Source organism: Vidua macroura, chromosome 1 (genome assembly GCF_024509145.1).
Source record: "Vidua macroura isolate BioBank_ID:100142 chromosome 1, ASM2450914v1, whole genome shotgun sequence".
NCBI classification, from domain to species: domain Eukaryota; kingdom Metazoa; phylum Chordata; class Aves; order Passeriformes; family Viduidae; genus Vidua; species Vidua macroura.
Genome location: NC_071571.1, coordinates 19228073 through 19251335, shown reverse-complemented (window position 1 = coordinate 19251335; position 23263 = coordinate 19228073). Strand labels below are relative to the sequence as shown.

At 35.6% G+C, this 23263-nt stretch overlaps 1 protein-coding gene across 2 annotated transcripts in view; it reads left to right on the top strand.

Annotated features, from left to right (window-relative positions):
* The window catches only part of PLXDC2 (plexin domain containing 2), a 248792-nt gene that overhangs the window by 166915 nt on the left and 58614 nt on the right, over positions 1-23263 (top strand). For both annotated transcript variants that reach the window (XM_053992518.1, XM_053992509.1), the window contains exons 5-7: positions 10976-11098; positions 13880-13998; positions 21747-21846. In XM_053992518.1, the coding sequence (XP_053848493.1) occupies positions 10976-11098; positions 13880-13998; positions 21747-21846 (342 nt within the window). The remainder of the gene's footprint in view (positions 1-10975; positions 11099-13879; positions 13999-21746; positions 21847-23263) is intronic.

Below are 23263 nucleotides of genomic sequence, written 5' to 3'. Positions count from 1 at the left end.
TTAATCCATACTCTCCATTTTGTTATTCATTCAAAAGGAAGTGGTTAAAATGCTCATGGAAAGAACTGTCACCACTCTTCTGTAGCTATCATCTGATGTGAAGAGCAGCCTATTGTGTCTCATGCTGCAAACAGACATGTCCCACCAAAGCATGGTGAAACAGCCTTACCCTCATTACAGCTAATGAGGGTCTAAGGCTTTCTGCATTAAAACTAGACTTCTAGCTTTCCTGATACAACTTTTATCTTTTGGGTGGATGATGAGACATGGGGCTACAATTATGCTTTACCAGATCCTAATGTTGAAAGGAATTAGCATGTTTTCTTTGGGCAGAATCTAAATGGCTTTTCCTTGGCAAATGCAATCCAGCCACATCTGATGATTACTTTTACTAAGTCTAAACATAATTATGTTGTAACCTGCACTTTGGCTTGGGAGGCAGGGATTACTGTTTATGTACCCTGCAATTATATGGCATTTACCACAGATATCCTATTGCTGCTTGTAACTTACCATATGATTCAATGACCAACATTCATCATCATAGTGAAGTGTGCATTATATCATATATCTCTCATAACATAGAACAGCATTGTAACTGAAGTCCTCTGCTTTTTAGAAATTAATTTTTGGTCTAGTTTAGTCTAAAGACATTTTCTGTTTAATTCTTATGCCTCTTCCTCCAATAGTCATATTTTAGTTCATCATGTGATGGTCAAAATACTTAGACAAAATATTTTCAATCTCAGTCATTTAGAATTTCTTTCAGATCATGTACCAATGCATACTGAATTTATGAAAGATGACCCTTCCAGTCTTTTGCAAATGTCTAAAAAATGAACCATGTGTTTTCACATGCATTTTTACTGAGGCACAGAAACATAAACCAGTTTGATGTTTCTGTTAGTGCATGCTGCCCAGTGCTATAAGGCACCCCCTGGCAGGGCTGATGTTGTACAATAAAGTGCCCAGGCAATCCATCACAGCATGTACAGTATTCCACTGAAGAATACACTTCAACCTGTTAGAACCAGCCAGGAGACTAGGCAGAACTATATTTACTAAAGGGCTTTGCAGAGTTTGCACACAAATCAGCTCTGTCCTGATGGCCTATATTTAGGCCTAGTTTCAGCTGTGCTAAACTATGAGCAGCACAGCTATGTGCCACCCACAGCCCAGCCACGGCCTATTTCTCACTCTGCATGGAAAAGATGGGTTATCACAGGTCTGAGATCTTCAGATGGAAGGATCAATTCCCCTGTGCTCCTAAACCTCTGCATGCACAAGTCCAAAAGAGGCTCACCGCTGCTTTTTCTTAAAGGGACACCCACATTTTCAAAACTTCTGGAAATGGTACCAAAGACTTTTCCTTATTTTTTCTATTTCCATAAGTGAAATCCCTTTAGAGTGATTATTCAGACCAAAAAAAAAAATTAAAAAAAAAAGAAATTTTAAAATAAAAACTGTAAAGATGTTACTTTTACTTCAGTCTTTTTGTTTTAAATTGAAACTAGTATATTTCCTATGACAGACTTGTAATTGTTTAATTCCGACTAGTATTGAAATATTTTTTTTGTCCTTTATTCCTTTTGGTCAGATAATTAAAATCTTGGACTTAGAACTGTGATACAGCACAGGTCCTATTCTAATATGAAGATAAGGGAAAGCTTTTTCTTTAATTAAAAGAATTCATTTGAAGTGAGAGTTTAATTACCCAGTTTGACAGTGCAGATTTTCCTGACATCATTATGGGACTTTTGTTAAGTTACTTGCTTAGAGAGAAAGTTTCATCTTTTTGGATCTGGGTGAATATCTTCCTGTATTAACTGCACTGAGGAAGACATTTCGGTCTTCCCATTCCCATCAAGTATTACAAAGTTGTGTATGACCATGAAGGTAAAAACCATGAGGGTCTTTAGTGCTGAAATTTTATAAAACTAAAATATCATACAGGAACACTTTATACAGGCAATATTTCTCTTTATGGAGGGGAAATTGGTCCATTTCCCTACCTGTTTGCAGAAGTTTTTTTTGTGTGCTTTAAATTACAGATCAATACAGTGCTTTCATGTAAGGTAATTTGCTTTAATGTAAACTAATGTAGCAAAAGAGAGGAAACACAAGCTGTTTGATGATACCAAAGCTAATGTGATTTAATTCTCAAATTCTAAACATTGAGGCTAATATATTCTAGTTTCCTCCCACTTAGATTTTTGCCTTTTCTCTGTTTAGTTCTACTCATGTTGCTCTAGGCCAGATGTTTTCCTAGATTAGCTCCACAACTGAAGAGCATAGCCCAAAATGATTGTGAGGTAACAAGTGTACAAAGGAGGCAAAGAATGGATAAGTCCAAAATTGTCTCAGCTTCAGGATACAGTGTGTCTGCTACAAATCTGGTTGAATATTGTTGTCATTACTTGCTCTCTGCTCCTCACCACACCAGCCTGCCACCTTCACTGCCTACACAACATTTGTCCCCTGCACAGAGAGATAGACCAGCAATCTGATCTTAATCGAAAAGGTTTAGTTTAGGATTTATTTACTTTTGACCCAGGGTAGGGGTTCCTCATTCAAAGTATTGTCTGCCATTAATGCACTAAGATGAGAAATAAATTGGTGGTGAAATTTGATGAGTGGTGTATCCAGTCCTGTGCTTCAGGCTGAAGTGACAGAAAGAGGCAGAGCTAACTGCTTTTCCCTCACAGTAGCTGCATTGAGTCCCCTTGGGAGGGATTCAGAGTTCAACAAGAGAAAAGGATAATATGCTTATATTGACATAACTTTTAATTGAGCAACGCAGATGAACAAGAACCTCTTTGAGAACACAAAAACACAGCTGCCTCTCCTGAAGCCCAAGTTTCACATGGACATTTACCAGCGTCTAGCTCACTGTTCTGAGCTGTGCATTCACTATGGAATAGTTCTGCTTGAGGCACACCCACGCTGCCTCACCTCTCTGAACTCTGTGTCCAACACAAAAAATGTGGTGAGAGAGCAAGGCATCGGACAGCACGTAGTTGTGGCAAGATGTTGACAGTAGAGGAATACAGAGCTAAATTCCCTTCTGAAAAATTCACAATAGAATAAAAGCCATGTTCTTTATATGCTATTTCAGTGTTATTTTTTATGTATACATGTGAAATGTAATTTAGTGGTGTCTGAAACTTCTCTAATATTGCATGCTAGCCTCTGCAGTCTTCCCTGACCTGCTGTGTGCTGTTGTTTTACATGAATGTGAATATTATATACATGGGATTAGCTTAATTTATGAAGGATTAATAGAAGCAATGCAATAGTATTATACAAGGGGTGTGAAAATAATCTCTACATAAGACCCCCAAAGTTATATTTCAAATAACATTGATTTCTTGCAGTAGAACCCCAGACATTCACCAAACTGTCTTTCTGTTATGCATAAATTTTAAGCAGGTTTTTTAAAATTTGAAAAATTTTATTTTTGTCTTCTGCAACCTTGTTGCTTCAAACTTCTATAGAATGCATGACAACCCAGTTTGATGGCATTCACCATTTTTCTAAACTCTATTTCCTTACTGAATTTTTTTAAACATTGGAGAATAATGATTTCATCATAACCTGAAAGCCTTTTTTTTTTTTTTTAATTCCTGTGTATCATGTGATTCAAGTTTCCTGTGATTTATCAGGTAAGAAATAACTTTGAAAGTTAACTGGAACAAAGAGGAGAATAAACAGAGCAAGGACAAAAGCTTATGGCAGTTATTTTCATTAGACTCTGTGGCAATATAAAAGAGAGACAGCAGCACAAGTAAAAAAAAAGTCTGTCTTGATATTACAACAGTTTGATTCAGACATGAACCCACCCCCCCACCTGCCCCCCGTCCCGTTATATTAAATATCTGCAAGCATTAAAAGACCATCCAAAAATCATCCAGTACCATCTAAATTTTTTTATTGGTGACGAGCTGTTCAGACATGAAGGTGTTTTACCCAACCAGTAAATAGCAGAAATAGACTGCAAAGTACCAGAAAGAGACTGCAAAATTAGATTTTCCTCTAACAGCTCTATTCAAGCCTCTTCCAAGGATTCAGCAGCGCCAAAGTTACTACAATGACACAGCTGCTAAGATATTCATCCCAAGTGAGATAATCCTCCTGTCAACCTCTTTTCTGTGGTTCCAGTCTGTCTAGGAACTGTGTTGGTCTTTGTTTGGCTGAAGCTGAGAGGCTCTTGGGAGCTATCACATGGTGGTGTCTCACTGAGTAGATAAAATATTTCATGCCTCTTTCCAAGAATTTTCTCTAAGGAAGTATGATCAGAGGGGAACAGATACAGGTCATTAGACTCTAAATAACATTGTGGTTTCTTTCTGCTGAAGTTGAGAGCATTTCAATTTAGAGTAATTAAAAGTTTATGAACATATACTTCAATTACAATTATATTTGCAAGTTCTTTGCATTCTTTCATTGTCCTTTCTTAAAAGTCCTCTTGCTCTTATGTTCTACCTGGTGGTATCTAACAGTCTCCTGACAAGATATGTCTTATGACATTGTTTTTCAGAAGGTAAAAAAAACCTACTGGAAGAGTTTCATGATACATTATCCCCTAAATTCCTTCATTGAGCTGAATAGGATTTGACCAGAATGGATTTTATTCCACTGGATCACATACTTTTCACAAAGAGAGTGAATAGCAAGGAAACTACTTCCAGCAAGCTGGAAAACTTCCTGACATTTGCTCAATGTCATACATTGCACATTCCCAAATTTTCCAGATAATGCTTGCTTTAAGTATTAACAAAGCAGCAGGAAAAATAATGGTGAAAAACTAATTTTCTGGCCTTCAAATATCTACATAAGATAACACAGAAGTACAGAAAAGAGTAGGAGAATTGTGGGTAGCTTTTCTTTTTACCCTCATGCACAGACTCACAAGAAAGCCTTGTAAGGTTACGCAATTAAGAAAAACAGTTATGCTCATGCCTTCTGGGGTTTAGCTTTCAGATAGCCCACATTTTCAGGCCAGAAGAAATGGGTTAGACATTCAATCTAGTCAAGCAAAAGAAAAGCAAAACAATATGTATAATCTCTCTCAAATTCATTTTTCCCAGAAGGCTAGAAAAAAAATCATAAAATTGCATGAGGGATTGGTTCATTTTACACTGATCTTGAAAGCTCATTAAGGTATTTAACTTTCATGGATTGTCTGAGGGATCTGGAGTTGCTGTTATCCTTTTGTTTAATTACACTGTAATCTTCATGCAATTACAGTGATGATAAAATTCTTCTACAGTCATAACAATAAATTAGCCATCTGGGGATAAATGACATTACTTAAAGCTTACTTCACTGAAATATCAAAGAAAAATTAATATGGCTATATAGGACAAGGCGTGAAAGTAAACTGCATTATCTGTTTCTAGAATGCAACTTTCCAATGTATCTTAGGGGCTTAATAGCGAAAGACATCCTTGAATTTGCTTCATAAAGAAATAGTTGGTGGAGAAATATCAGGAAGAGCACAGGCAAAGAACATTTCAGCATAGTTTAAAAAGATACAGTGCAAAGTTTTGTGGCCTATGCTTTATACGCCTATGCAATACTTTTCAGTTTCACCAAACACATGAGCAACACTACTCCTGATGTTTTATTTCCCCATATCTTGCCATCTTTCCATTGGATGTAAATGTCTCTCGTGTAGTTTATTTCCAGAAACAAGAATAGGTTCATCAGGTTTTTACTGTTACTGCTGAAGAGAAGGAATGTAAGATAAAAATGTGGTATGTCAAACAGTGAGTTGTAAAATAAGAAACACCCTGAAAATAAAATGCAAGTCAAAATTCTCAGCAGCATTAATCAAAACAATTGCAAAAACATCCTACATCCCCCCAGCGAAAGAGAAAGGCTCTGGATCAATCAATCAATTATAAGTTTTTGTGCTCTTTATGATAGCAATGACATGGCTATTTGAAGGTATAATTTCACATCAACTTATTTCACTGCTGTTATTTAGCACCAGCAGACACAATGATTCGTTTTCTCTCTCATTTTCTTTTGGCCAGAATATTTTTTTTCTTTTTAGGAGAGAAAAGATATTATATAGTGAGTAACCTGACTTGGGCAAGAGCTAACAATTACTGAGGATAAGACTGGTACATTAAGTGCTGTTTCAGCTGCAACTTTCCACCTATCTTCTACTATAAAATAACTAAACTAAAATAAATAAATTTTAAAAACTCTTAACAAGAAACAAGAAATTCCAGTAATTCAGGTAAATAATACTGGGTTTGCATATTAGGTAAAATAGCTGATATACAAAATAAAATATGATGTATACTAAAAAATCAAATACGAAGTTAAGTTGTACTAGGGATTGTGATAATGTTTAGGTAGCAGAGTGACTGCCTTTATGGAAGGAGGTGGGGGGCTGGCCCTTACCAGGCAGAGACAGATCCACTGCAGGGGACACTGAGCCCTGGTGGCACCTATAGGGGAGCTTATTTAAGAAAGGGTAAAAAATTTTGCACTTCAGTGTCAGGAGTGAGGCAAAAAGCATGAGAAAAAACACTGTGAACACCAAGGAGAGAAGAGGGAGGAGGCAGCAAAGCATCTGTAAAGGAGACCAGGCTGGAGCAGGTATTTCCTCACAGGCCATGGAAGAACCACACTGAAGCAGATACACACTGCAGCCTGCAGGGGAGAGGTGGAAATGTCCTGGAGGAACCATGGGCTGTGGAGTTCTCACAATGGAGCAGGTTCATCCTAAAGGACTGCAGACCATGGGAAAGATCTATGGTGGATTAGGAAAAAAATGAGAGAAAAAAGGACTGAGACAGACGAAGTGTTATGAACTAACCACAAGTCACATTCCCCATCCCCCTGCACTGCTCAGTGGGGAGGAGGAGGTAGAGGAGTTGGGAATAAAGGAGTGACACTAACTAAGCCTGGGAAAAAGGGAGGGGTGGAGGGAAGGTGTTTTAATCTGTCTTTCTCACTATGCAAACCTATTTTTTCTGGCAGCAAATTAAATTAGCTTTCCCCAAATCAGTTCTTTCTTGCCCATGACAGGAATTTGCAAGTGTTCTCTTGTTTATGTCTGGACACACGCATTTTTTCATTTTATTTAGTCCCCTTATCCTGTTGAGGAAGGGCTGTGAGAGAGCAGCTGGGTGGATAGGGGGCAGATGGCAAAAGTCAACCCACCACAGAGAGAGACAAGGTTTTATCTTACAAGTTTGTTATTAGGCAGCTTAGAAGATGGTTATCAACCTAGATCATTCTTTTTTTGTTGCTGTTGTCTGCATATCCCATGTCCTACCATCTCTTTAGACACATTTCAAAGGACTCATTGCCTGTGCTGCCTTGAAACTTGTTTTGTCATTCTGTTGGCAAACAGAAAAAAACTTTCTAAGTGATACTGAGTTTGTGCATAGCTAAGAATATAAAAAAGAAAATCACAGAAATCTGATGTGCAGTGTGTTGTAACCTTGTACATTAAATTTTCTTTGTAAACTTGATATGTTAGCATGCAACAGATAAGCATATTTTGGAATGGGCAAATTCAGGCGTAAAATGCATTTTTAAATCAAGTCAGGGTCTTACATCAAGTGGGACTGTGCTTTCATGCTTAAGTGGTAATATATATATTTTTTCCCTGTTTGTGTGAGTGTAAATTTGTGCACTGTGAGAACTAGAAGTATACTCTTCTTGATTTACAAGTGGTTTTAGTATTAGTTCAGCCTTAGTTTTAGCTAAATTTATATGTGCATATTAAACTTGCAAAATGCTGAGCACTTTTCCCTATTTGTCTTCATTCCAGTATTTAGAAACATATTATGCTTCTAGGTATAGTGCTTGTGGAGAATTTTGGAAAAGAGCTCTACCAGTGCCTCCCACAAAGGAGAGATTAAGTGGTTCAGGAAATTGCAGGTCTGAAAAATTCTTCCTTGACTAAATGAATCAACCTCGGGCATTAAGCATTGTCAGAAAATTAGGTCACAGATAGCATAAGCCAATTTTCTGTGGAATTCCATTCCAGAATAAGCTAATTTTACTTTTGCTGTTCTTTTTAATTCATAGTTGCAATGATAAAATGTCCACAGTCAACGGTGGCTTCATCTTGTAAATCTCTGGGATGATTTGAAATGACTGTGTTCCTTTTCAAGTTGTTCCAATGCATGACTGGAGTTCTCATTAGAGTGATCTTCATGCAAGGCCTGCCTGCTTCCCAGCTATCTTCCACCTCCTGCTTTCCATTTTTGTCTATAGTAGACCTGCATCCGGCAAATACTTCGAAATACGTTTTGTGGTTACTAATTACTTGGGCTGATTTACTTAGTTAAGTGTTCCAGCACAATTGAGTCCTTTCTTTTCTTATTGTATCTGCCTCATTATTAGTTATAAGGGTGACATTTATACTGTAAATGGGATGAAAGCATGAAAGGGAAACTGTGTAAGTGTAGGATGATTGTGCAAGGGATGAATAAGTACTGAACTGTTAAGGCTAATTATAATGTAAGAATATGGATTCGAAGGGTTTGTTTGTATTGTCTTCAAAATATTTTTGAGGAATGGTTTCAAGGTTGTAGACTTACCCACAACTGTGTTAAAATATGTGTGCAAATGTCCACAGGGACAATAAGGAGCACATAGTATGAAATAGAACTATGTGTAATAATACTTACTAAAAATGCCTAAATAAGCATAAGGGATTATTTATCAAGGGAATGATATTTTAGAAGCAAACGCAGGAAATAGTGAAAATGCCTTTCAGGAACTGTATTTTGGCAAGGTAGTTGGCTATCCTAAAATAAGTAATAGCATAAAATCAGCTATACTTATATATTCTGAAAGCTCACATTTATAAATTATTTGTATATGTGTGGGCAGATTCTCTTTCTAAGCTGGTGTTGTTTCTCTCTCCCTATCAATTTCCAAAAGAGAAAAGTGGAATCTGCCCCCAGTATCCCCCTTTGCGCCCTAAAAAAAAAAAAAAAAAAAAAAAAAAAAAGAAAAAAAAAAGTTTTAGTTTAATCCTAAGAATTAATTTATTTGTTAGTGAGTGCCCAGACATTAAAATACTGTATCTTTTGAATACACAGATATGTTTTAAATTAATAAAAAACATCTCAGTTCCTAGGTCACCCCTTTGTCAGGTGCCAAATCTTTTCAACTGAATCTTTTGTTGTATTTTCCCAACACTTGACTTTTTATTAGGTCCCCTATCACCACCACAAGAGCTGACTTCACAGAACAGGATGATATCTATAAGCAGCCATGCAGGAGAATTACTCCAGAGAACCACCTTGTTTGTTTATAGCATCTTATGACTTCTAGAACTAGTTCCATGAGCAGTTGTCAAGCATTTAACTGTGTATTTCAGGAGAGTACAGGAGTAGAAGGATGCCTAAAGCACTCCAGAAATTTATTTTTTCATGCACTCAGAGATTTCCTATATCATATTGAACAAATCTGTTGATGAACTTTTTCATCTCACACTGGTTAGGATGGAGATACTGTTAAGAAAGTGAGGTTGCACACAAATAGTTTTTAATACTATACATTAACAGTAGTTTTGATCAGGTTTGTATTTGGTTCTAGAATTTCACAATTGTGTTTTAGAGTTAGATGTATAGGCTTCTTCATCACATGTTGTATTGCTTCTTACTAAATGTAAGAAGAAAGGAACTCTTGCTCTTGGCAGTGAAAGGCCTTGTAGAAGAAGAGAGACTTTCAATATGATTGAAAATGGAAAAGGAAACATAAACCAGCATAATTAGTGATTAAAATAATACTATAATTTTCCAGTAAAGAATTATATTTCTTCAATATGTCTTTCTAACAACATTTTTCATGTTAGAAAATTTTCAGCTCTAATGTTATTCTTGTTGTTGAGATGTTTGCTGTTGGAAAATACTTCATTGAATCAATGGAAGTAGAAAAAACAAAAATATCATAAGACACCATCTGGTGAACACTAGGAGGAGAGGTAATATGCAAACATCATTATCGAAGATCTGCCTGTAGCTCAAATTAACTTAAAGGCAAGGGGTAACAAAAAGACTCATTCTAGGGCAATGGGAGTTTTTAAGCCAAGTTTTCATCTGGGGCACTTAAAATAATTAGTTCCATTAACCAGTTGAAGTGGAGTTGGCAAACCTTAACAACGCAGGTTTATTTGTAGACCAATTATTGTTTAAAATAGAAGAAGGTTCTTGTCATTAAAATACAACTGATGTTTGCTTTGAAGAAAACTGCAGAATTACTGTATTCACCATAGATGACTGGTCTTCTTTCAAAGGAAGGACTCCAATTCCAAACCAGTAAGAGGTTTTGGATGAGCACTTCAGATGAAAGAAACCCACTATTGATCTGAGAGTACGGTCAATTCAGGGATAAATAGGACAGACTAGTGAGACCTGATACAGCAGAGAATGTTGTAGAAATGTTACTTGCATTATAAAGCTGAAAAAGTCCTATCTGTTCCACTTTTCTTCTGACTTTTTTTTTAAAAAAAGATTGTCACATCTAGTCTGAAATAGTCCTTTACTCTGTGTCTCTAGAAATATGAAAAAGGGTTAGACTAACTTTGAAAGAGGTCACAAATTGCATAAGCAAAACAAACTGCAGATTTTTGGAAAGTAAGAAAGAAAGCACTATGGAATATGCCTGGTGGTAAATGGCTTATTTTCATAGTGCCACATACTTGCATTTTGCCCTTAACTGGAGTTATTCTTCCTTGAGTTTTCAGTTTTTATTTCAGTAAAAAATCTTCTTGAACTATTTGTTCCATTATTCATTTTGGATCTTGTTTTTCTGGCAGCCATCACAGATGTTTTTCTGAAATTTTAGCTCTTATTTAATTCACTGTAAAATTTGTGCTGGGATTAATTTCTCTCAGATGACCCTTTAATGCTCTGGCAATGCCTAATTCAACCTGCCATTCTATTAAAATCTTTTCAGAATTTACTGAAATTGTCTCAATTTTTTTTTATTGTAGGTTTCATATATACTGGAGAAGTTGTACATCGAATGCTAACAGCTACTCAATATATTGCACCCTTAATGGCAAATTTTGACCCCAGTGTGTCAAGAAATTCAACAGTCAGATACTTTGATAATGGTATGTAGCAGTCCTTGTCTGTATCCCTTGGCTCTTCCTATTTTTCTAAATAACTATTTCAGAAGGAAGTTTTGAGGATTTTTAAATTTTGTTTTGCTTTTTGTTTTTAATTTAGAGGCTGTATAGAGCATGTGACTTGACATCCAGAAGCAATTATTAATTTAGAACACAGTAAAAAAATCATGAATGCCTTTTCTTAATTGAGCAGATATCATCTGGGTGTTGAAGTACATAAACTCAAACTAGCAATGCATTTTATCAGTTTTAAAAGGGAAAATCTGTCTTATATAACAGCGTAAATTCAAAGTGTTACTTCAAAGTATTTATAGTGGATACCATCTGTCCACTACCTAAAATGAAAATAGCATTTGTGGAGTGCAATAGCAAGAATACACAGAAGCAGGGCAGGGATAAGGTTAATAAACCTGTCAATGACTAAGTGTTCATGGAGTCCCAGAATTGGAATCCAATACACTCATCTACACCACGAGTTCTCAACAGTTCCTTGTAAAAAAGATTGAAAGAGGAAAATGCAAGCTACAGTGTTGTACTTGAAACTCTGTGAGGAGTTTCACAGCCCTTGAATGTGTGGATATTTTTCTCTTGAAGTCAGTTGTAATCAATATTTTAGAAACATACCCTATGTGGTTAAAAGGCATCTGGTGCTTTACCGCAGGCCTTTAGTGATCAGCTACAGTGACAGTTAAAACTTAAAGAGTTTAGTATTGTGAATTAATATCATGACATCCATGACTTCTAAATTGTCCTGGATACTCCTATGCTATTTTATGAATGCTTATTTATAGTGAATTTAAGCAAAAATTGCTAGCAGGTTCAAAAACATTTTATATTTCCAATAGTATTTTTTATTAATTAGATCAGTTATCAAAATGTATTCTGTATCTTTTACATCTAGTAATAATCTTTCCTTACAATCTAGTCATTGCAATGTTTATTTGTTAAAAATCAAATAAAATGCTTACATGAGAAAATCCTATTCCTTCCATGAAGAATTTTGAAACAGAAAAAGATATAATTTTCATGTTTTAAATTATTTAACCTTTTGACCAGAGATTTGTCATCTTTACTTAAAGAATCTGAGGATTCTGGAAAAGATGTTGCTAATTCTCATTACAGTCCTGACTTCCAGTCTTCACACCAGGTGTTCCAGGCTGTATCACATGGCTTTCATTACAAGGTTGAACTGTTCTTTGAGATTTTGAATTCTTCTTCATGTGTAATGCATCATCTTTTGAGTTCCATAGGCTTTAGGATAAAGAACTGAGCAGATTGTATCTTCAGCACCTTATTTCTTACTCATGTGTGCTTTGTCCCCATGAATAAGTGTTCTGCCATAAAGCAGATATGTAGTGGGAAAGCACAGAGTGTGGGGATCCATCAAAGTCTCACTGATGGAGCTAACTGCAAGGAACTTAGGTACACACAAATCTGCATAAAAGCCTCTGGAATTAAATAACAGTTTAGGTGGCAACTGATTGTCATTTTAGCTTGGGGTTCTGAGGTGCACATAGATCTGAAGTACTCAGTGACTGACTAAAAGAAATTCTAGCTATTTTTGCTCTAATAACTTTAGAAACCAATTTACATTTAAAATAAAATCTAATGCAATTAAATAAATATTCAGAAAGTAGTTAATGAATGTGGTCACAAAGGAAAAAATGCACTGTGTGCACAATTAATGAGTATCTACTATACAGAAAAATACAAGGGACAATAACATGTTAGACTTGGTGCACTGTGGACCCAAAATTTGCATGCTCATAATTTCATGACAAGCCCTGTCATGATGTGTTCTTGACAGTTGCAGCACAGATCTGTAACAAAAGATTTTTCAAGAACATATCAAAAGTGTATTGAGCTGAATATGTACTGACCCATCATGAACATCCTACAAAGAAAGGAAATTAAAGTCTGAACGAAAGCACATAACTCCCATTAGTGACAAAAAGAGAAGTTTTTGAGGAAGGCATGTAAAGATGAAAATGTTACTTTCAGTAAACACAGTTTTGGTGGTAAGTGTCTTAACATCTGTAAAATATGCTCACAGGGTATGCAAGTTGTTTGAGAAATATTTTTAGTGTGGTAAGTGCATCTTCAGCCAGTGAACTCCTGTGAATATTAACAAGGCTCTTGCAACTGAATCTCTGCATACCAGACTCAATATTTACCCCATCTGTGACTTCTCAGTGAGTTTGATTTAAACTACATTTATTTATTGCCAACACCTAACATTTCTCAATTTGCAGAACCTCAGCAAGGGCTTGCACCATGCAGGAAAAAAAAATAATGTTATTTAATTAATGCATAGTTAATGGAAGAATCTGAATTCTTGAAATAATAACTTTTACTAAGCAGGCAATGCTGTTAGCACTTCACATTTCAAAGCCATCAGGATTTAGGTATAGAGCATAAAGAATGCCACTGCAGAGATATGGTAATGGCAGCACACCTGAACTACTGGATCCTACCTTTAGTTGATTTCTTGTGCAATTTCAAAGATATTTGACCACTCTTGCTTTAGTAGTAGTTGAAGTGCTTGTGTGGCACTGTGGTGTCTACATTTCAGAGAATTTCAGTTTCAACTTGTGTTTGTAATATCTTTGGCATTTCAAGGTGTGGAGCTGAAAGTTGGTAGAAAGAGAAAAATCACTGTTCTTGTTTCAAGTAACTGCAGTGAAGTACTTTTCCTACAGTCAGTTAATGTATTTCTCACATTTTTTTCTTCCTCTTGCCTCTCTACCCCCACTCTGGCGTTCACAGGCACAGCACTAGTTGTCCAGTGGGACCATGTACATCTGCAGGATAATTACAACCTGGGGAGTTTCACTTTTCAGGCCACCCTTCTCAATGATGGGCGTATCATTTTCGGCTACAAAGAAGTAAGTTGGGTCTGAGAATTGTCATTTAAGTGGACAAATTACTTTATACATGTCAGGAATTTCCCTACATTTTTTTTGGGGGGGGGAAGATTTTTGAAAGATCAGTTATATAAGATCATTTCATTATACTGCTTACAAGATCACTATTTTGATGAAAATTACACATTATTTTTAAAATGATGTTTATATAATGGACTTTAAAAACACCAACATGACACAAATGTACTAATCCTGGATTTCAACTGGGATTTTTTGGATGTTTGTGAGTGTTAAATGTTCAGTAAATTCCTGGGCTTTTAGTAAATTCCCCATGGGTTTTGAAAGATAGGATCGAATTTTTTCATTTAGTTTACTCAATCTTGACCCGTTTCAAAATACTCTAGAATCAATGGTTATTGTTAAAAGGTCACGTATTTCCTGCAATTGTAGTTTTTTGGCACCTCACATATTTCAAAGTTCATTTATTTGAAACAAGAAATAACTGGTTTGTATTGCTAGCTCTGAGGTTTTTCATCTGTTTGGTGATAAAATTGCTTAGATTGAGGCCATTTGGTTTGCCTTCATAGCACCAGTATGTTGTCTTAATTGGGCTCTTGTGCATTCTCCAAGTGTTTCAGAATTCCCATTGTTGCTTTGAGTGATTTTTTTCTAGAGTTGCTAGAGCTCTGGAAGCTATAGCCTATTTGAATTTAGCTATGGCCTATTTGAATTTCAATGTTTTTGCCAAGAAAGGTTGGGGCAGATGATCCTTGAGGTCCCCTTTCGGTCTGGTATTCTGTAATTCTCTGATTCATGCAAATAAGAATCAGAAAGTAGACAAGCTTAAATCTCTAGTGATAAAATGATGTCTTCTTTTTTGTTTGTTTTTTGGTTTTGCTTGGTTTGGGTTTTTTGTTCTGTTTTGTTTTATTTATTCTGTTTGATATGCACACTGTGACTTGCTCTTCAAAATGCAACTCCCAGTTATCCTCCTTATGGTAAGAAACTCTAATGAGTGATGCAACCAATTGTCCAGACTTGGAGAAATCTCTTTTCTCTTCTCTCTGCTATAAGACACTTGTGAGACTTCAGGCTCATTTTTCATGCCTGTGTTGTAGCTATGCACCTTTAATGAAGCAGAAATGATAACACTCCTCTGCCATTCACTAGCAAGCTAGACAGGATCTGGGTTTTTCTACTGGAAGCAGTCATACCTTCACTTAAGACAGATGTCTTTGCAGCTTGGAAAAGGATTGCTGCAAGGTGTTCTTACTGGATCAGTGTTGTAGAAACAAGAAACTTCTGGTATACCCATGTACATGGCTTTCCTTTTCTTATAAAAGACATGCTGATGCAAGGTCTGCTTTGTTTTTTTTTTTTTTTGTTTTTTTTTGTTTTTTTTTTTTGTTTTGTTTTTTTTTTGTTTTTTTTTTTTTTTTTTCCTGAATGTTAGGTGCAGGTTACAGTCTTCATCTATGAAAAATGCAATTTATTTGCATTTTGAATCCAACTTCATGTAAGCTTTACTCTGCTTAGGACAATGGAGCTCAATTGTACCTGACCAAAAAAGTGTGCACTAAAAGCTTTGTTTATCTCCTGTTGTTGAAAACTTTTTAAAGAAAAGCAAAAGCTTCTGAAGACTGCACAAAATTTCCTGCCTTCAAGACCTAGAGAGGTGGAGACAGATACTAGTTTTAGGATTAATTTGTCAAGAACTATATATGCATTCTGACATTAAAATGGCGACATTTTCAAGAGACTTCTATTCCTGGTTATGAGATGCACTGCACTCCCTGTTATTATCTAGCCCTGTGCAAATTTGATCTAATATGGGTGATAGAAGTTGCTGCTCTAAATTGAAAGTATCTGGCATACATTTTGCACAAAAGAAAATGATGATGCAGAGTGTCAGGTAGTTGAAAACATTATTCATTTAGGAAAAGAGGAGTAAATGGGCCACTCCTTTACCACAAATGGTTCATAGAATTGCAGGGAAGTATAACATCTAATCCATGGATGAACAATTTCTGAGCTACAATGCACAGGCTGCTTGCTCTCATTACACTACTGGAAGCTTCCTCCAAAACCACATTGCTTTTGTGGGTAGGAGTTATTAATGATCTTTTCATTAATCTTGAGACAGAAAACTGGAATTTGCAAATGGAATAACATGCTTTTTGCTACTGGTGAATCTTTGAACTCATCCCCTCTCATGAGTTATTCCTGTCCTGAATGGAAGTTCCAAACATAACTTTAAAGCTATTGACATAACTAAGGAAAGAGATTTTTTAATGTGGTAGTAGTAATGTATTAATGATCTATAAATCTTTTGACAAAAGATTTTTCTAAATATTTTAGAAAGTTACAACTAATAAATTCCATCAGAATTACTTGGGGAATGGGTTTGAGGCTGAGTTTTCCAGACAACTACAGTCTTTATTTGCAGCCTTTACTCCACCACCACTATCTTAGCTTTTCACATAAATAAGGAAAATTAAATAAGATTGCCAATCACTGATCAGACACAAGTTGTCTGAAAAGAACAAACATGTCACTTATCATTTTAAATTTGGTCCTTATAAGTTCTTATAAGCCTTGCTAGGAATTGATTTACTTTCCAGTGCTGAATCCATTGCTTTCTGAGGAAGTCCTTCCATCTGGAGCCGTTTTTCTTGCTGCTGAGTCGTGTTGTCAGGTGCCCTATTAACTCCAGTAAGATTACTTGTGTAAGTGCTCACTAGCATAACTAAAAGTTGCACAAGATTTCTATTGTCTTTTTGGTGCCATTTTACTTTAGCATCACAGTTCATCAAAAATGACAGCGATATATGGCAAATCTGAGAGGTCTACATGGCATTGTCATTGAAAGTCCCCAAGCTGGAGCACCATGTAAGAAATACAGCAAACAGGTTGCCGGCAGCTTCTTCAAACATCTCACAAGGGCTCTGTATTGGTGACACCAGGCATTTATCTAGAAGAGTCTAATTTTAAAATAACTGTGATTATACATTTAAAGCAGATACAACTAGGGTGTTTTATGTCTAATGCACTTTAGGTAAATTTACCTTTTATTTCTTATTTCTTCAAACAGTTTGAGAGTCCCTTTTTTCACTTTCTTCCTGCTCCCAAATTAGGTTTGCTGCCTCATAAATCTGGTGTTGACCACCAAGGAAGACAGGATCCCAGCGGAGTTTTGCTGAATACCAAAGGAGTTGCTCTGCCCAATCTTCTGCATTCTGTTGATTTCCTCAATAGAAAGCAACCTGAAATTTGCAATTTTTATCAAATTTTTTTTTTTTTTAAGTTAGAAAAGGAGCAGAACCATCAGAAAAGACAAATGTAGAGATGTCAGAATATTTTTCAGAAGAGTTAATTTTTAGGAGAAGGAGCTGTATGGTTAAGTTTTCAAAATGTGAAAACAATTTGAAATATAACAAGGTCCTATAGCAAGTAAAAGATTTATTTCTTTAACAATTTACTTAGTTTACGGTGCACACACCTTCCATTTTAAATATCATTTTGCTTAAACCAACTCTTAGTATTCTGGCAAATGGTCGCTATGTCAGGAAATGTCAGCTGGCATGAAAATTTTACTGGTGTACCTCCACTACATATGAAATGCATTACAGTGCAAACAAGCCAGCAGAACACAGGAATAAAGAAGAATTTTGGCAAAGGCATACTTTTTATGTATTTGTAGTGAATACTCATTTCTTATGTTCTAAATTTCACCGAGGTTCAATTCTCAAGAGTTTCACTTCTTATTAAACAAAATAACTATTCTATATAGTCTTTTCCCATTAATGCTTAGAGCTAATGTTCCTTAGTGTAATATTTGGTTTCTTTTTTTATCCATGATTAATACAGAGCAAATTAGGCACCGGATCCATACATCTTGTTAATTGTTTAGGATATTTTTCTTAATATCATTAGAGAACATTGTCTTTGTTCATTTGAATAGTAATGACTCTCTATTTATATAGTCATCCAGAAACCATTATTAAAGTTAAAATATTTGCTCAAAATTGTCCAATACGTGAGTTTGGAAAATAATTCTAAAAGAGGCTTGTTGTAGAATGAATTTCTATTCTATGAAGGAGACAGAATTAAATGAAAATTATTAAGTGCTAGCACTTAAATAAAATTGATGTCCCTGCTAGACATTAAAGAAAATACTTTGTTTTCAGTAACAAGAATTCAAACCTTGCTACTGTTTCCTGAAAACTAAAAAAAAAAAAAAAGTTAAAAAAAAAAACAAAAAACAAAAACAAATCCAAACAAACAATAACCAAAAAACCCACAAAAAACCACACTTTTTTTTTTTTTTAATCTCATAATGTGAAAGGGTATTCTGCCTGTATTATGCATGCTTGGCATTTCTTTGCCTCCTTTATTGTTATCAAAAATACAGACATGGAAATTATTTTTGCATTTTGAGGTGGTCAGTTTACAAAAATTGAAACTCCTGATTCTCATGCAATTTAGCCTGTGGTCTAATTAATTGCTACTTAGGAAACTGGCAATGAAAACCCTATATAAATACTATTATTGTATTCCTAATTATTATTTTGCAACATACTCTGGCTCTTAACTTTGACTCAGTTTTGAAGTGGGGCAGTAGTTGCAACATGCTTACCACCTCCTTCAGAATAAGTTTAGAGGCTGTGATTTTATCCTTTTTTAAAGAATAAGATTCTGATATGACCTCACAATTGAAAAGAATAAAATTTGAGAAGTTGGATGAAAAATACTGTCTAGATTACATGTCCCAGTGATACATAGAATTCAGCATAAATTCTAAATACCCTTCTCCTTAATGTTGAAGTATATAATCCAAAATACAGGCATTAATGGCCTCAGTGGTTGTGCTGGAAGTTTATTCATAAACTGGTGACTTGTACAACACAAAAGATCACATTTTCTGTGGTAGAGCTAACAGATGGTTTAGAATTATTCTAGCTAAAAGCCATTCTATGAAGGCAATGCTGTAAAACCCTTGCCAACCATTAGCAATCACTTGCAGGTTCCTAGCTCTCTGCTCAACTATTTAACATGTCAGCTGTTATGTCATATCTTGCCATTCAGGTGAGAAATCCAGAACAGCAGCTCTCTGCTAGCTATGTTTTGCTGTAATATTCCATAAGTTATTTTAATATTTATTACAAGCTTTCTGTCAAAAGGGAATGTTTCCTAATCAAATAGCATATGGTAAAAGCTCATTTTATCTTGACATCTCATGCAAAGGATTTCACCTGTAATATGGCACTCAGTACACACATTACCAAATTCTTTTTCCACGCTTTAAAAACTAATATATGTTTTTGTAAATACAGGTATAATGACGCTGTAGTTTTTCAGGAGAATAAGAGTGTTCCTGGGTTGTGGATTGCCTTCTACTTTGACTGCATTTCTGACTGTATGATTGTTTCACACAGGCTGCCCTTCAGTTTGAAGAGCTGACTATACTAACTCTTTTGATCTTACAGAAGCTCTTGCTTCTAAGCCTTGTTTCTAAAACATGTATCCAAGCTGTTGGCTGCTGCTTCTGTTAGACTGGACCCTACTACTTTCTTATTTGTTTTAGAGAAGATTATGAAAGTTCCTTGCTCTCAGTAGAATACCCAGCACTGGAGTATTGACACCTGCAGGGATTTTGGCAAAATCCATTGTTACTTCTGCTTCAAATGTTTCTAATTTCTCTTTAAGTTTTTCTATATATTTTCTGTTCAATTTGGCTACTGCATCCTGTTTTAGTACCACATATCACTGTGTCATTCATCATTTTATTAACTTTCAAGGTCTGAATCAGGTTGTAATGAAAATACATCTATTTTTTAAAAATATAAAATAAAAAATATAATAAAATAAAATACCCAAAGCCTTCACTTGTGGCATTAGTACTCATCACTCCTTCCCAGAAGCAAAACAAAACCAAACCAAACAAAAAATTAAATAGCTTGCTTTTTTAATTATTTTTGAGGGAAAGATGCAGATTGTTCAGTAATTCAAAAATTCACAATAAACATGTGAAAAGGCACTAGAATAAAAAGAAAGAAAAGAAAGGAGTCTTATTCGAGAAGACCAGAGTGCAACTTCTCCTGATTTACATTCACACGATACAAATGAGTATAATCCTTTTCATGCATCAGACGCAACTTATGCATTAAGATGACAATTTTGCCAGCATCTTTTGTCACACACCTACTAATGCCAATTCCAAATACACTCTGTGTCCTTTCTTCAACTGCTGTGCTTCCTCTCTAACTTTGAAGAGAAAGTCATTGTATCATCCTCATCAGTGCTTTTTCTAACTTAACTTTCAATAGGTTGTCTAGAGTATCCTCCTCAAAATCCTTTAAGACAGTTTCTTTGATAGTTAATGTAAGCTTTTCTTTCCAGTATTCTGAGACTATGAATAATTCCCATATTTTGTTTAAGCTTTCATGCTGCAGAAAATTTAGAAGAATTTGAAAATATGGCTTTTGGCCTTCTTCTATCATATTATCCAATAACTGCATCTGAGCTCAGCTGATATAAGCCAAATTTAAGCTGATGTATTGCTAGCAGTATTTCCAAGCCAGTTTTCTTTTTCCTGTCATTTTGACAACATGCCACAAGCCTTTTTTATGCCACAACAGATCATGTGTGCAAGAACCCCCCAAAAAACAGTCACTAATTTAAGTAAAAGGAATGGAAATATATGACAATGTTTAATTTACCAGGACTTACTTACCAGTGTAATTGGGAAAAAGCAAAACTAAAAGGTATTTTGGGAACAAGGAGAACTACAGATGCTTAACTCAAGTGCCAGAAATCATGCTATTAATTGTCACGCAGACAGAACTGAATCTTCAGTCACTGGATGAATAACCAGCTTTTTATTTCAGCATTTTTCTGCTATGTGAAAAATACTGGCCAGCTACATAATTTTTGTAGTTTTACACAAGTAAAGCCAGAGCAAGCTACTGAGTTAACAAAACTAATACCTTGTATCTCAGTTTCTTACATTTGATCTAGTTCCATCTGTTTTCAGTCTAGAAATTTCTGCTTAACTGAAGGGCAGCTTTGAAAAGTAAGATATCCAAGCATAAGCTATCTGAAAGCAGCAACTGGCAGAAATTGCTCATAGGAAGCTCACAGAAAGCTGTGGCTTATTCTACTCCTAAGGTACCTGCCTGGAATGGTCTAAGAGTATCTCCATATTTTTATTTCTTCCTCTAGACATTGGCAATTGAGCATCTGGAATTTTCCATGTTTACCACAACACTTTTCCTGCTATTCAAGAACATAGTAAATATTATTATCATTCTATCAGAGCCCTTTACAGACAACAGTTTTCAGTGCAAGTTAACTAAGCCATTAGTTTTAAAATGTTCATCCCAAGCTGAACTTTCACAGTTTTTGTGTTCAACAGTAGACAGGAGGTATTGCCTCCTCATCCTGAGTGTACTAGCACATCATCCCACTTTTTTATCAGTTGAGGGTAATTACTGGAAATGCCTACCCTTTTCTGCCTTGTCACTGACATTTTTTCTACCTCTAAGGGTTCATGTGAAAACAATGCAAAGAAAATTGAGATAAAATAGAAAGTAAAACCAGTAATTTCTATCTTCAAATAATTTGTGGTTCTATTGTGCTATGTTGTATAAAATATTTATTTAGGACTTTTAAGTAACACTGGTTCAATGTTCATTTTGGCAGTGCTTTTTATTTTTAATCTTTTTTTCTAGAACAATATTTCAATAGTATCTTCCTGTTTTGTCTTTTAGATTCCTGTCGCTGTGACACAGATAAGTTCAACCAACCACCCAGTGAAAGTGGGACTTTCAGATGCATTTGTAGTCGTGCACAGGATCCAGCAAATTCCCAGTATGTAGAATTGTAGTGGTGCTAATGGTTTAGAGGCTGAAAAATTAGTATAAGCTGATTTCATCAAGGATGACTAGCTGCATAACAACTTAGCTAATTTCAGCTCGTTAATTCAAGTGCAATTTTATTTGCTTGATAATTCCCAATAATGATAATTCCCAATATGGCTTTTCCTGTCATTGTTTCTTTTCAGCTGATAAATTAAGTAAATAAAATTAAATGGCCAATCAAATAATGTCAAATTAAACTCTCAACTGGCTCAATTTGGTTTTCCATAAGATACTTTTCTGGAACATGCTTTCATATCCATAATAAAGAAGAAGCAATCTGTTTAGGAAAACCATCTGTATCCAAAAACATCTAGGCTGGAAGCTCTTGATACTTTATTCTGTATTTCAAATTCATGAACACATTTTAGTGAGAGGAAAAAAGAGGAGATGTAGTTATTAAATAACATCTTGAGCTCACATAGTCATGGCAGTAGTGCCATGCAGTGGCATGCCACATGCAGTAGTGCAGGTGGCATTCAGTTTTGTCTGGCTTCAGTTATACTTTGCATGGCTTCACTGAAAACAAATAGTAGGAAATCAAGTGTGACTTTCTCAATGTTCTAACGTACTGTGTACAGGACCCTTTGAGGTTGTTTAGCCATTAGAGAATATGCTCACTTTTCAAGTCTACTGGGTTTACATATATTTAGAGAAAATTTACTAAGATCAGTTTTCGATGAAGCCCTAATAGCAGGGTGCAGATGGAAGGAGCTGTGCTTGAACCAGTCTCCTAGGGCTGACTCCAGGCATATTCTCCTAAAGTGAACTCTGGCAGATCTGTGGTGCTCACAAGGCCTGACCTGATCCAGCCCATCTTTAAGACAGACAGCAGATGGGGCTGATACTGACAAAGCAAGTTCAATTGGCCTCTCAGCTCATCCTATCTCCTCGTCACATATGAAACAGTCTTTAACATGAAGGAGGATCAACCCTATGTCTTACATTCCTGTCTTGGGGAATATGGAATATTTCAGTACTACTTGTTACTTGTGAGCTCAGAGTAGTGTGAAGGATGTAGCATGCCAAGATTTCACTTAAGAGAGAAGAAATTTGTTTCTGAAGTAAGGTAGGTAGTTGTGATGTGCCTATGTTTGTATGGATTGGTTTTGAGTGCTTAAGAACAAATGAAACTAGGCAACAAATACCAGTAATGTGAGTGATATTTGCAAGTAAATCATCTGAATATTTCTGAATCTTCAGTTTCTAAGAGCTCCAAATACGGATTTGGGGGAAATTAGGTTGATTGACTTATGCAAATGGTTTATGAGAATAGTCATAGAGAAATTCTAGCCAAGAGATGCAACAGGATGATATCTTTTCATACCAGGCCTCCATAATAAAACAACACTAAAGGACTTGTATTAGAT